We start from the raw sequence: 15,667 nt of genomic DNA, 5'->3' as shown, positions 1-15,667 counted from the left end.
TAGGTACTCAATTAATACAGACTGAATAATTAAATGAATGTTTAATACAGTGTAGAGGTTTAGTGTTGATTTGGTTTCATTTTTTTTTCTTTAAGATTTTTATTTATTTATTTGACAGATCACAAGTAAGCAGAGAGGCAGGCAGAGAGAAAGAGGAGGAAGCAGGCTCCCCACTGAGCAGAGAGCCGGATGTGGGGCTCGATCCCAGGACCCTGGGATCATGACCTGAGCTGAAGGCAGAGGCTTTAACCCACTGAGCCACCCAGGTGCCCCGATTTGGTTTCATCTTAAAAGAGTATGATCAGGGGCGCCTGGGTGGTTCAGTGGGTTAAGCCTCTGCCTTTGGCTCAGGTCATGATCTCAGGATCCTAGGATCAAGCCCCGCATTGGACTCTTCCTCAGCAGGGAGCCTGCTTCCTCCTCTCTCTCTGCCTGCCTCTCTGACTACTTGTGATATCTTTCTCTCTCTCTCTCTCTCTCTCTCTCTCTCTGTCAAATAAATAAATAAATAAATAAAATCTTAAAAGAGTATAATCAGTAAGTAGTCTTTTCATATATTTAACCCCACTATTTGTGATTGTTCCAAATAACTGATGATCCCCAAATTATGTGGCTTTGGCAGATCCCCTTTGGGATTATAAATATTTGTATTTATTTTCTGAGGCTAATGTTGTTATGCTTTATTCCTGGAGTAAATCCTGAGAGTCAGCAGAGAAAGTCCAGAATGTGGAAGATGCAGCCTGGGTGTGTCTTACTTGTGGTGACTACAGTATAAAGTCATTTATTTTTATACTGATCACTGAGGAGAAAGTTGTTTCTCCTCTACCTGTAAGACGGCTCTTCTCTTTGGTGCTAGAGGACGGGCAGTCACAGCCTGGAATTAAAAAGGAAGAAATTTATAGAGAGTTCTGATGGCCTACTTCTTAATGTTTTCTCTGGCAAATTGGTCTCACCTTTCCCACCTTGGTCTGACTTCCTCACTGGCAAAGTTTCATATTGCGTAGGAAAGAGCAATTTAGCAAGAAAAGGAGTTGCACATTATTAGCTCAGTGGTGCTCAAACCCATTCAGGTGATGGGGTACCTAAAAGTCATGGTATTGTGTGGAATACTCTGAAATATTTATATATTAAATGTCAAACTACATTTTCCCCCTCAATCAGATACTATTTTATATTATATTTTAGAATAGAATAGGAGTGAGAAAGGCTTAAGAAAAATTTATGGTAGGAAAACTTAAATTAGATTACATTATTTTTTCATGCAAATTGGGAAGTGGCCATTTTTGGCACTTCAGCCTGGTTCCTAAACCTGCAGTGTTTTAAGTAGCATAACTGGAGAACTATTAAATTAATTGAATATGGGGGAGAGCAGAGGAAGTAAAGTAAAAGGTGACAATATCAAAGTTTTCAGTCTGGGAGCATCAAAACCTCATGAACAGAAACTGGTGAGTCAGGAGAACTAGGAGGGAGGTCACGAAGAGTGGCTTTGGTTGACTCGAAACTAATGATAGGGCCAAGGAGAAGAATGCAACAGGCAGTTAGAATGTAGGCTTAGTGCCTGTCATAGAGTAAGGCCATCAGTAAATATCCGGGGCCACTGTTACTGGGAAGAGGGCATAGAGATTTGGAAATCACTGGTGCGAATGAAGAAAATGAAGCTGTGAGAGTTGTTTTCAGGCTGAATATAGCAAAGCGCGGTTCAAGGTTTGAACCTGGGGGAGAGAAGAGACTTAGATAGTGTAGAGTGCTGCCGGGATGTCAGTAGAAATGGGAATCCAGAGGAGACAGTTTGGTTTAACAATGAGTTGCAGATGTCCTTTGAGAAAATGGTCTCAGTATTATATGCATTAATTCATTCACGCAAGACAGAAATCTGGGCATTCTCTTCAATATCTCCCCTATTACTTGTCCCTTCAGTATTAGGATGAAGTGCTGTCAAATTTACCTTCGTAAGTAGGACACAAAAGTGAAACTATACAAGAGTAATGGATACATTAGGCTTTATCACAATGAAATCTTTTGCTCATCCAAAGACACTCTTTAGGGAAATGACAAGTCAAGGCACTGAGTTCTAAAAACTCAATTTATAAACTCTTACAACTCAGTAAGACAGTCTAATAAAGAAAAATGGGCTAAAGATTTGAACGCTTTATCAAAGGAGATATACAGATGGCAAATAAGCTTATGAAAAGATGCTTAACATCATTAGTCATTGGGAAAATGCAAATTAAAACTACCTTGAGAAAGCCCTGACACATCCCGTAGAATGGCTAAAATTAAAGAGACTTACATTAGGAAGTGTTAGGAAGAATGTGGAGCACTTGGCACCCTCATGCCTTCCTGATAGACTCAGAGATGGGCCATGGTGTTCAAAACCAAGTTTATGGGGTCATGTTCCTGAGCTTCCCTCCTTCTATTTATCTCCCCAGTTCCCTGGGGCTCCCTGTCAGTTCTGCTGGCCAGAAAACTGGGGCTTTATTTATCCTGTTCTGCTGTGTACCTCCCACGACTACATCTGTGGTCCAGACCTAGCAGTGGGAGGGCACAGAGGGCAAATAAGTAATTGGTATTTGCCCCATTCTCTTTGGGTTACACTACTGGTCGGAAAGGAAGGTTCTTCACTCACTGCTTTAGGTGTCTGTAGATCCTCCCACTTTCCCATTCCTTGAGCCTGAAATAGAGTGCTTTTCCTGGAACTCTGTCTATGCTGTTGTCAACTTCCAGTTTTTATGCCGCCGTATGTCCATGCTGAGTGATACCAGAGGAAAGGAAATGGTAAAGGTATGGTTTACCGCTGATTTGGTGAAATTTCGAATTCTGATCTTCTGCCCCAGTCCATGTGCTATTATTTGTCTTTTTTGATCCCTCACATAGGTGCTCCTTGAATTTGACCCTGGGTGTATAGAAGTATTTTATAGCTGTGAGAGACAAGGTGGAGTATGCCGACTATATTTTACTTGGAACCAGAACTTCCAGATTTCTTTTTATTTATCCTTCTCTGCATTCATTGGACTCCTTGAATGTGTGAATATGTATCTCTTGTCAGTTTTGGAAAATTTTCAGCTCTTTTCATACCAAGAACTAAGTGAAGATGGGAATCCAAAAAGGGTACATAGAGCCTTGAAACCAGCTTGGGTTGTGCCCCATTCTCTTTACCTCTTCTGGAATATTGATTAGTCTTAGAATTTGTGGGTTTATCTTTGTCTTTTGCTTTTTTATATTTATTTAGTTATCAAAAGATTTTATTTATTTTCTTGTCAGCCAGAGAGCACAAGCAGGGGGAGCAGCAGGGCGAAGGAGAAGCAGGCTCCCCACTGAGCAGGGAACTGATGTGACTCAATCCCAGGGCCTTGGCATCATGACCTGAGCTGAAAACAGATGCTTAACCAACTGAGCCATCCGGGTATCCCTATCTTCTGCTTTTTTTTTTTTTTTTTTAATAATTTCTGTCTCTTAACACTCTTCTGTCTAATTTCCGTAGGTTCACTAATTCACTTTGGTTGTATCTCTAATTTGTGTTGATTGTGACCTTTCTGCTCTTAGCCAACCGTTATTTTTTTATTTTGAGAAATACTTTTTTCTTTTTCAGTTTTGCTTGATCTTGTCATAGTTTTACTCTACTCATTTTCAATCTTTTATTTCTTTAAGCTTATTGAGCATTCCATGTCCTGTAACTCCTAATTCCAGTATCTGAAGTCTTCAAAAGTCCGATTCCGTCATCTTCTATTTCTCAGGTTCTTATTTATGGGCTTTGTTTCCCGGAGGGATGTAATTTTTGCCCACGAACTATTTCTTGGAACTGTGTGTGTATATGTGTATGTTTAGGCTAAGGTTGAAGTGAATTTTTCCGGAGATGATTTACATATTTCTTGTTAGAGCTCTGTGGCCGCTTTCAGTTTGTGACCATTTCAACTTGCATTCCTGGGTTGAGGTTTTTGACCATTCAGTAGCAATCCCTTGTGAGGGCCAGGTTGTGGTTGAACTTGCAGGAAGATTGCCAAGTTTTTGAGAGTAATTGTTTTCATTTTAGTTCCTGAGATGTGTGTGTATGTGCATGGGTTTCTATCTTGAGCACCTTTGTCGTCCCAGTTTAAATTAGGAGGGAGGAGCATATGTTATAATTTCTCTCTCAGGCTGGATGTTACTTTTGCCTTGTAATCCTTGAGCCCCATTTCATTGGGAGAATGAAATCTTGCATTGGGTGGTGTAAATAAATGCCTTCGAGGGGAAAGCTAGTTTTTGTGTTTTGCTTTTTACCCTGTTGGGTTCTTAGTTTCATTCAGTTCTTCATCTGAATCTTCTTTATTTGCTTCCAAGCTCGTCAGTGTATTTAGTTGAGAAGATAAAAACATCCATTATTTATAATTGTTCCAGTGGAGAATCAGAAGTATACTTAGCTTATCATATTGCCAGAAATGGAATTCACAGCTGCAGTTTCTCCAAGTTTCAACCCGAGTTAGTTACTATTCTTCAGACTTTATTTGAACACTTAGCACCTCTGTATTTTTATCAGGCCGTTTCCCCTGCTTCAAATCTCCTGTCCTCCCAACCCTGCTAAATCCTGTTCACTCTGCAAGGTTCACTTCAAGTTCTCCCTCTTCAAGAGAGGCATCGCAGAGTGTCCTTGCTCAGTAGTTTCCAGATGTTTGGAATTTTGCACCACTAGAATCTTAAAAACAAGGTTTGTGGAACCACAAAGAAATGATCATCGCCCATCATCATCATTTTTGAAAAAAAAATTACATTTTTACAGCGAAGAGCAGGAAGAACATGTCAGATTAAGGGTGGTTTTAAAAACCACGTACTTTTATATGGAAAACACACTGCGCTGTCCCCTTGTTGTCCCCCTCATTTTGCTGCTGACTGTCAAGGGCCTCACTGTAGACTGTCCACAGGTAATCAGACCCAAGGCCTGCAGCCAGGAGGAGGTCTTCAACTTGCAAGCCCATAGCGTTTAGTTTTACCAATGGTGTGGCACCTAGTCTTGTATTTCCTCATGGCAGCTCATGTCTTACTGTTTACCTTTACGTTTTATTATGTTTTATCTCCTTGACTAGACTGTAAGCTCCTTAAGAGCCATTATATGTGTGTACTTAGATTACTCATAAATATGTGTTGAATGAGTTAAATTTAGATGCCTCTGATGATAGTTGAAACCTAAAAATATTTATAGAACACACATTTGAGTATATCACAGCTTTGAATGTTGTTTATTTCTTGAGGAAAAAGAAGTTTTAATATGAATCATGAGTCTCTTATTCATCTCCCTTCTCCTCAGGGAAATTCATTCAATTAACAAACTTACCAAGTTCTTGTTAAAAGCCAGGCCTTTTGTTAGAGGCTGAGGATACAAAGATGAAGTGAAACAAAGTTCCAGTCTAGTGGGTTCTATGTACATATAACTAGAAAGAATGGACTAGCTCCTGGGAAGCCGTACAGTAGAGCTTTGAAACAAGTCTTGTGACAATGTAGAGAGAGCAACTGTGTTTTGTGAGGGAGTCAGAGAGGCCTCCAGCGGAGAGGAGGCATTCTTTCATTTTGTCATTGATTCGGCACATATCTCCAGTGCCTACTATTTGCCAAGCCCTGTTGTAGATGCATCTTGAGTGAGTATGATGCTTGGTGATAGAGCATGTTTTAGGAAGGAGATTGTGCTCAGGAACATATCTTATGAAGTCACAGCAGACCTGGGTTTGAGTTCATACACTGCTCTTTACTAGATATTTGCCCTTGGGGCAAGCTATTTAATTTCTTTAAGACTATTTTGTAAAATCCTCCAAGACTCCCTTACCTCACAGGATTGTCATGTAGCTAAAAGGAGGTGTGGTGTATAAAACGCTCTGCACAGTTCCCAGCCCTTCGGAATTAGCTCAACACATGGTAAATATACCTACAAGGCATAGGTGATTGAGGCCTGATGAGAAGGTCAATGTGACTGTCACGTGGGGACTCTGTGTGTGTGTTGGTAGCTGGTCGTGGCAGAAGCTGAAGGGTCTAGGGAGGCTCAGTTGCAAACAACATTGCTTCTCATGCTAATTAGTATCTTTATTACTGAATGCATTTGGGAGTCTCAGAGATTCATGTTAGAGTTTTGTCTTCATTTTCTAAACTGTGTTGTGCCATGTAGAGCTTAGCATAGTAGTTAGGAACATGGACTTTGGAGCCAAAATGCCTGGGTTCTGGTCCCAGCTTCATTTCCTAAATGTGTGAGCTCAGACAAGTACTTGAACAGTCTGCACTTCGTTAGTTTCTTCACTGGTACACTGGGTAATAAACATAGCTGTCTTACATGTTTGTTTTGTTTGCAAACATGCTTTTAGAGTTTTATTTTTTTTCTTTCTTTCTTTCTTTTTTTTTTTTTTAAGGTGTGGAACTCTGTGTCAGAGGAGACTTATGTAAAATTTAGAGGTAAAACAGTAAAAGTAGGGGTGCCTCCGTGGCTCAGGTTGAGTCTGAGTCTTGGTTTCAGCTCAGATCATGAGCTCAGGTTCCCTGGATCAAACCCAGTGTGGGGCTCCCTGCTGGGTGGGGAGTGTGCATCCCTCCCCCATGTTCCTTCCCCAGCTTGCTCCCTGCTCCTCCTCCCCCAACCCCCACCACATGCACCCTGGGGCATGGCTCACTCTCTCTCTCTCAAATAAATAAAGAAATCTTCAAAAAAACCCATAAAAGTAGATCTTTGTGATGGATCTCTTTCATTCCCTTCCCTTTCCCCCTAAGGCCTCTGATATATCTCTGGTCTACATTAAAAACCACTGCCTTAGAAAAGTGAATGTTGGGGCTCGTGGGTGGCTGAGTGAAGGATCCAACTCTTGATTTCCAATCAGGTGATGATCTCAGGGTTGTAAGAGTGAGCCCCACATCAGGCTCCCTGTGCAATGGGGAGTCAGTTGCTCTCCCTCTCCTTCTACTCCTCCCCTAAAGTAAATAAATAAATCTTTAAAAAAAAGGGGGGGGGTCTTTCTCTTAAGTATTTGTCTAATTGATAATCAGGACAAAGAACTTTTATAAGTTGGGAAATTAGCATTTGTAGTAGTCTACATCAGTGTATATATTTCAAGGTTTACTTATTTTAGAGTGTGTGCTTGTAGGGGCAGAGGAAGAGAGTCCTTCAAGTAGACTCCCTGCTGGGGTAGGAGCTGTTGTGGGGCTCCATCGTGTGACCCTTGACCCATAAGATCAGGACCTGAGCTGAAACCAAGAGTCAGAGGCTCAACCGACTGAGCCAACCAGGCACCCCTGAATCAATATTTTGATATAAATATCATGAGCCTTTGTATTAACAACTAAAATAGGACTTTGTATTTTGCAAAAAAAAAAAAAAAAGATTTTGCAAATCTCTTTGATTTAGAATGCTAGGGCTACAAGATGTCAGAACAGGAATAGATCTTTCTTAGTGATCTGCTCACAGAGGGAAAATTGGATCCTACAGAGGGAAGTCTTTAAAGCTATGCTACAGCCAGTCCCCACCTGCTCATGTTTTAGACCTCCTGGCTCTCATTTCTTGCTCCAAGCTGCACAGCTAGTTCATTGCCAGAACCAGGGCAAGCAGATAGTTTTCACCATTCTAGGACTTCTGCTTCTTTCACCTCTTGCTGTTTTACAGTATGTATTCTTGGCTTTAATGTCGACTTTGCTCTGAAGCATTACTTGGTGAGTCTATGGATCGTTTTTTGTTCCTCCGGTTGGTCTTGGAGTTCTCAGAGAGTAAGGGCCTGTGGACTTGGGCTCATTAGGTATTCCAAGATGCCTTTCCTTATATTGATAAGTTTAAGTGTCTGACTAATTACCATCTATCTGTAAATCTAGAAAAGAGGTAAACCATGAAAAATAATGATGTTCTAAATTAAAAACGGATATTATTTACCTCAGTGAGTAAGCAGACCTACCATCGCTGAAAATCATTAGGAAAATTAAAGTTGTTTTCCACTATGTTAATGCCCTTGATGTTAAGGAAATGGCAGGCATTTGAATGGGTGTCCGTGACTGGTCACACAGAGCCTGCACACTCCCGACCACTTACTCAGGAGCTAATAAAGTACCATATTTAGGCCTTTAAAGCACTCCCACAACCTTTAGGGTCTTCTAGTCTGTCAGGGACCATACAGACTCTTGCATTGGATTTTCTGTCTCCCTCTGTCTTTCAGTTTTAAGCATTGTTATTTAAGTGGGTCCTAAACCTCGCTGGCTATTCAACAGAATCACCTGGGGAACTTAAAAAAATTTTGGGGACTTCACTCTAGAACCTCTGAACTAGACTCTTGGGGACCCGGGAATCTATGTTTTCATAAAGTTTCCTCAGGTGGTTTTGTTGAAACAGTGGACGGACCTAAGTTCTAGAACAAGTGGTAAAGCTGATGCCAGCTGTGAGAGTCAGTTCTGGATTCTTAGCAGAGAGAATCTGACTCAACTTGTTTTTAATTCAGGTCCCTTTATGTTCTTAGGGAATATTCCTGTATTTTGCTTCTTCTTTTTTTTTTTTTTTTAAATATTTTATTTATTTATTTGAGAGAGAGACAGTGAGAGAGAGCATGAGCAAGGAGAAGGTCAGAGAGAGAAGCAGACTCCCCATGGAGCTGGGAGCCCGATGCGGGACTAGATCCCAGGAATCCAGGATCATGACCTGAACCGAAGGCAGTCGTCCAACCAACTGAGCCACCCAGGCATCCCCTGTATTTTGCTTCTTAGTGGTGGATCAATTCATAGCAGTTTTTAAGCCGTGTTCCCATAGAACTTTGGTGTTTCATGAGTTGCTGTTAAAATTGAATGATGCTGGATATTTTCCCATAGGTCTCTGTCTCTGTCTTTGTCTCTGTCTGTCTCTCTTTCACACACACACACCCCTAAATGGACAGAATATTTCCATTTTAAGTAAAAATTCCTTTTTTGAACAGAGATTCTTAATTTTGATGTAATCAAACCCATTAGTTTTTCACATTATGGTTTGTGCTTGTTGAAGATTTTATTTATTTATTTCATAGAGAGAGAGAGAGAGATCACAAGTAGGCTGAGCAGAGAGCCCTATGCGGGGCTCCATCCCAGGACTCTGAGATCATGACTTGAGCTAAAGGCAGAGGCTTAACCCACTGAGCGTGCCAGGCACCCCCTCTCCCTTTTAAAAAAGTTTTATTTATTTATGGTTTGTGCTTTTTATTTTTTTATTTTATTTTATTTTATTTTTTTTTAAATTTTATTTATTTATCAGAGAGAGAGAGGGGGAGAGAGCAAGCACAGGCAGACAGAATGGCAGGCAGAGGCAGAGGGAGAAGCAGGCTCCCTGCTGAGCAAGGAGCCCGATGTGGGACTCGATCCCAGGACGCTGGGATCATGACCTGAGCCGAAGGCAGCTGCTTAACCAACTGAGCCACCCAGGCGTCCCTGGTTTGTGCTTTTTAAAAGTTTATTATTTTTAGTAATCTCTACATCCCACATGGATTCAAACTCACAACCCTGAGTTCAAGAGTCCCATGCTTTTCCAATTGAGCCAGCCAGGCGCCCCTGGTTTTTGCTTTGGAAGTCTTATATCCTTAGCTATCTAAATCTATGGTTTTGATTTTGAACACCATCAGAGGAGTGCATGGAGAAAGCCTTAGAAGGTGGTTAGATGAAAATGGAAAAATTGTAGATAGAAGAGAATGAAATTATCTCAATATCAATTTAAAACTCTTTTCTACATAGATGGTCATGTCTGCAAATAGGAAAAAAATGATTGCTTCCTTTTCAGCCCATGTGCCTTTTGTTTTTCTTGCCTTATTGCCCTGGCTTAACTGTTCAGTGTAATGGCTAAGTGGTGAGGGTGGATATCCTTGTTTTATTTCTAATCCTAGAAGGAAGGTATTCAGTCTTTCACCATTAAGTATAATGTTAACTGTAAGTTTTTCATAGAGGTCCTTTATTAGCTTGAGGAAGATCCCCTCTATCCCTAGTTTTCTGATTTTATTTTTATTTTTTATTTTTTTAGATTTGATTTATTTATTTGACAGAGATCACAAATAGGCAGAGAGGCAGGCAGAGAGAAGGGGGAAGCAGGCTCCCTGCCGAGCAGAGAGCCTGATGCGGGGCTCGATCCCAGGACCCCGGGACCATGACCTGAGCCGAAGGCAGAGGCTTCAACCCACTGAGCCACCCAGGCGCCCCTAGTTTTCTGAATTTTTATCATGAATATGTTTTGAATTTTATGAACTGCTTTTTCTGTGATTAATATAATTTTGATTTTTCTTTTTTAGCTTATTAAGATGGCATAGACTCTATTGATTGATTTTCAATATTAAGTCAGCCTTGCATCCCTGGAATAAATTCCACTTGGTCATGGTGTATCTTGTTGAATTCTGTTTACTAATTTTTTGGTAAGGATTTTTGTGGCTAAAAGGGTATTGATCTACTGTGTGTGTGTGTATAATTTATATTTTTGGTACTGTCTTTGTCTGGTTTTGGTATTCGAGTAATACTGGTCTTCTATAATGAGTTGAAATGTTTTATCCTCTTCTGTTTTCTGGAAGATATTGTATAGAATTTGGTATTTTTTTTTAATTGAAATATTTTTATTTTATGTACAGGGAGTTAGCATTAGGGTAGGTATCTTGGGTATCTTCAGTAGGTCTCTTGGATGACCCATTCAAGGAAGTTCATTTAATCCAACTTAATGAAGCCTGTATCCCTTGAGTACTGGTAGAAACACTGGCAGTACGTATTGAGGGTGTGTATCTGGATCAGACCATGTGGGTTTGAGCAGACACAACAAGAACCCTGGCCACATTTCCTCAGATGGCTCCAGTAGAACTGCTGGTGACCCATCTTTCCCATCCCCATCAGATGCAAAAGGCACAAGGTATAATTGGTATTAATTCTTTCATTGTTTCTTAGAATTCTCCAGGGGAACCGTCTGCATCTAATGAGATGATCATTTGACTTATTTAGTTCATGTAGTTACCATTTATGATGCTCCTTATTTCTTGGTACAGGTCCTTATTTCCATATTTCCATTATTTCTTTCTGCCTGAAGGACTTCTAACATTTCTTGTAGTGCAGGTCTGCTGGTGATGAATTCTTTCAGCATCCGTAATGTCTGAAAAAAATCTTTATTTTGTCTTCACTTTTGAAATATTCTCTGGGAATAGAATTCAAGGTTGTCAGTTTCTTTCAGTACTTAAGAGATGCTGCTCTGCTGTTCACTCATTTGCCTAGTTTCTGACAAGAAATCTGTCATTCTAATCTTTGTTCCCGTGAATATAACATGTGTTTTTGTTCCGCTTTTAAGATTTTCTCTTTAATACTGATTTTGAGCAATTTGGTTATGATGTGCTTTAGATTTCTTCATGTTTTTTGTGCTTGAAGTTTGTTGAGATTTCTGGATTTGTGCATTTATTGTTTTCATCAAATTTAGAAAGTTTTTGATCATTATTTAGTTTTTCTGCATCCTTCTGTCTTTGGGGATTCCAGTCACTGATATATTTAGGCAGTGTAAAGTTGTTCCATAGGTCAGTGATGCTTTGGGTTTCTTTGAATTTTTTCCCTTTGTATGTTTCATGTCTTCAAGTTCATTAATTTTTTCTTCAGTGTTTATTCTGTAGTTAACCTCATTTGGTAGATTTTTCATTGTCATTTTATCTCTACAAATTCAGTTGGTTCTTTTTTGAATCTTGTCTCTTAATTTTGTAAACACTTGGAATATAGTTAGAACTACTATTTGAATGTCCTGTCTTCTAATTCTAACATCTGTGTAAGTTTCAGATTGCCTTTTCTTGTTATGGGTTGTATTTTCCTAATTCTTTGCGTGTCTGGTAATCTTTTTATTGACTGCCAAACACTGTGTATTTAATATTGTTGGGTGTGGGGTATTTTTGGGTTCCTACGAATATTCTTGGACTTCTGGCAGTGATCTGAGGCAATCGAAAGCTCTTCTCATTTGTTTTCCATCTCTCAAGAAATTGCTGTGCTTTGCTGCCTGACATCTTGAAAACCATTGTTTCATATATTTCACAAGTTGAGTATGAAAGAGTTCGATCCTCTGGGTTTTGATTTTAAGATTTGTTAGGTGGGACTAAAGCAGTACTCAGCCTAGGATTAATTATTCCCCATTGCTAAGGTAATACCCTGTTCTATCCAGTGCACTGTAAATAATATAAAGAACTTTAAAAAACAAAACAATTTCAAGTGAGGTGTTGATCTGATGCCTCATAACTCCTGAATACTTCAATGGGCTTTTCTGACAAATATAAAACCACAATCAAACATCAAAATCAGGAAATTAATGTTGATGCATTACTACATTTAAGCCTTAGATCCTATTCAAATTTCAGTAGTCCCTAGTAACATTTTTTTATTATAGCAAAAAGATCCAGTTCAGAATCATACCTTGTGTGCAGTTGTCATGTCTCTTTGGTTTCCTTCAATCTGGAAGAGCTCTTTAGTCTTTCCTTGATTTCTATGACCTGACACTTTTAAAGATTACAGGCCAGATATTTTTTTAGATGACTCTCAATTTAAATTTGTCTGATTGTCCGATGTTTCTTAAGATTAGATCGTGGTGAAGCATCTTTGACAGAAATGTCCTGGAAATGATGCCGTTTTCCCATTGCATACTAACAATTTGTTTCATTACGTACGTTGATCACTTTAATGAGTTGATTAAGGTAGTTTTTTGCTAAACTTCTACACTAAAAAGTTACTCTTTTCCCTCTTGCAATTAGTAAGTATTTTGTGGGAAGGTACTTTGAAACCATGTAAATGGTCCATTTCTCATTCAGTTTTTAATTCTCTTATTTATATCAATGTGGACTCATGGTTTCCTGTTTTATTTGATGAGTTAATAATCTGTTAATGTCCTTATTGAGCTTGATGCTTAAATTTTCCCAGATCTGGCCAGTGGGAGTCTTTTCAAGCTGGTCTTTTGACAGTTCCTGTCATTCTTTGAGCACTTCTTTGCTTTCTGACACAATAAGATGTTCCAGCTCATTTTGTACTTTCTCTGCCCCAGCCCTGGAATCAGCTCTTTCCCCGAGGAGCTCTAGTTCCTGTTAGAGAAGAGTTGTATTAGGAACCCAACGTCTGGGTACTAGATATGCTCATTACTAGTGGGGGTTTTGCTGCTACTAGGCCCTGTCAGTAGACAGAGCCTGGAAATATGCATATGTTTAAAAGTCAGGTTGCATTTATGTTTTATTTCCTTATCTATATATTTATTGAAAACCTTGAGTTCACACTAATACCTCCAATTCAAACCCAACTCTATAGCATTCATTCTAGTTTCTTGTTTACTTCATCTGTGAGAAAGCAGGCCCTCTGTACTGGTCTTGGGCCCCTTCATCCCTACCCTATATGGATGGTCTCCTCTTTTCCTAGGATCATCATACCTACTCCTGTAGTTCAGTGGATCCCTGCCCTCTCCACTGCCTTGTGGGTACCATGCTCAGACTCTGACTCTCCATCATGCTGAGCAAGCCTGCCCCAAACCCATCTGGCCAAACTCTTCATACCGACCCAGGCTTCCACACTGTACTCTAGGGTGCCCTTGTGCTTGGACATGCTCCTCACCCTCTTGGCCTCTGACAGCCTTGTACCTCTGGGGGTCACTTTCTTCTCCCCACTCATGTTTCAGGCCTGGCCATCCGTGTGTTTGGACACATTTCTCATTCCACTCAAGTTCTGGCTCCCCTTGCCCGGCTGCTCCCCCTGAATGAATGCCTTCCTTATCTACTTGGATCTGGGATTGTATTGCCAGGCCACCCCTTTGTATGGATATCCTCCTACCCTGCTCATGCTCTGACATCCCTTGGCAGGGACCTTGAGGGATACTTTCCTCAGCCTGCTCAGGCTCTGACAGTGCGCACTGGGCCATTGCCCACGTGAACATCTACCTTGCTTTGCCTAGGTAATAACTTTGGGACTCAATTGTTCAGAAAGAACGGAGGAAAAGTTAGGGAAGGGGAGGCTTTTAAATATTTTTTAAGCACAAAAATGTTAATGAAATAGACATGATCTTTGCAAATGTTATTAATATGGTTGAAGAGTCTATATTTTACACTGTAGCTCAGGAGAATTTCTTTAAACAGTATGGAGTATTGGGGTGCTTGGGTAGCTCAGTTGGTTAGGTCCCAACTCTTGATTTCACTCAGGTCGTGATCTCAGGGTCTTGCCTTCTTTGAGCCCTGCATCAAGGCTGTGCTCAGTGGGTGAGTCAGAGACTCCCTCATCCTCTCCCACTGCCCCTCTGCCTGTTCTCACAGGCACACATTCTTTTTTTCTCTCTCTCTGTCTCAAATAAACACATCTTTAAAAAAAAATGTATGGAGTATTTCGCATTGCTGAGGGGTGTGCAGGCACTGTTTTTATTCTTGGAACTCAGCTAAATTTCTTCCATTAGCTTGCTTTACACAGGGTGGCACGAGAATCTTTCCTATATGAAAAGGTGAAACTTTGCAACTCCTCGCACAGCAGGATCTGTGTATCTTTATTAATCTGATCCTGAGAGCATTATTAGAAATGAAAAGTTAAGTGTAAAACCTTGAAACGACTTGTTTGTATAATTACACAACTAAGTTAATCATTTTCTAACAAGTCTTAACAATGACTGCATTCTTCTATGGAGGTGTTAACTTGTTATGGGTTAGAAAGCACCCTTTGATACAGCATTTTCAGCCTGGAAAAAACGGCTTTAATTTCAGAGTTCACTGGAACAAATGGAGACTTGTTGGAAATATTAACACTACCCTTTTGCTTGTTTGTCTGGCTTAAAGGAATCAATGTTTAGTAGGTGATGTTCGCTAGCATGTGCTGAAGTGTATACAATTTTGAGTGACTTTGTTGTCAACTTAAGACAGTTTAACTGGTATGAAGTTTGAAATAAACTGCTCGCTCTCTGCTTCCTTAGTATGTAAATTTGTAACCAAAGAAACAGTGTGGTGAAGTCAGATCATTAGTCTATAGAGAATAGGTTGCTATTTTGCTTGATAGATATTATCTGGTTTGAAGATTTGATGGCTGTGAAATGAGTAAGGGGTCCTAACACGGTGTGTTTAAATCTGTAGCTCTAAAACACTTAAAGGGATGAGGGCCTAGCATTGTAGCATGGTTACCATATGCAGGGAAGATTCATTTTATGAGGAGTTAGTGTTATATTTTTCTCCTAATCTCGTAATATGTTGTAATTGAGGAAAAGTAGATCCTAATTGAAAGCTGATGATCCAGTGGAGTGATCAATAGCATGATACTCTAAAACAACAACAACAACAAAACCCATTAAGCTTTCCTGCTGCCTGAATATTGTCAAAGCCTTTGTCTGTTTCATGACTTCAAGCTGAGTGTACTTAATCATTTTGAGAACATGGCCCTGAGCACTGAGCATGGCCCTTCCAGTGAATCACTGAGAATTGTGTTCAGAAGAGTGGTATTGAATAGAAATGCTCTCTTGGCTTATTTTCAGGCTTCATTCTCCCAGAAGCAAGAACTGAACAGACCTCCCTTCTTTCAAACACATTTTAGCTGTTTGTGTGTCATTTTTCTGTATTTAAGAGCCAAGGCTGTTGTCAGCAGGTGTGACTTATTGATACCTTTGACTCCAAAGGAAGAGATCTTTAAAGAGTAACAGTCATGTGTAAGCAGTGTGTATCCAGTAAATTACCTCTTGTCAGGGAGAAGCAGTTACTAGGAGCTGGAAACCACATGTCAG

General features: G+C 40.0%; 2 protein-coding genes across 11 annotated transcripts in view; one reads left to right on the top strand and one right to left on the bottom strand.

The window, feature by feature from the left end:
* DENND1A (DENN domain containing 1A) overlaps nucleotides 1–15,667 on the top strand; it is a 494,220-nt gene that overhangs the window by 17,313 nt on the left and 461,240 nt on the right. The gene's annotated exons all lie outside the window — the stretch shown is intronic.
* On the bottom strand, nucleotides 10,630–10,794 carry LOC123392780 (40S ribosomal protein S29-like). Its single transcript, XM_045082373.1, has one exon. The coding sequence runs from the start codon at nucleotides 10,792–10,794 to the stop codon at nucleotides 10,630–10,632; it is 165 nt and encodes a 54-aa protein (XP_044938308.1).

Source organism: Mustela putorius, unplaced genomic scaffold, assembly GCF_011764305.1.
Source record: "Mustela putorius furo isolate JIRA1106 unplaced genomic scaffold, ASM1176430v1.1 tig00000596_pilon_pilon_pilon, whole genome shotgun sequence".
NCBI lineage: Eukaryota > Metazoa > Chordata > Mammalia > Carnivora > Mustelidae > Mustela > Mustela putorius.
This window is presented reverse-complemented; position numbering and strand designations above follow the sequence as displayed.

Coding starts and splice junctions, on each gene's coding strand:
- LOC123392780 (XM_045082373.1), bottom strand. CDS start 10,794: ATGGGTCACCAGCAGTTCTACTGGAGCCATCTGAGGAAATGTGGCCAG.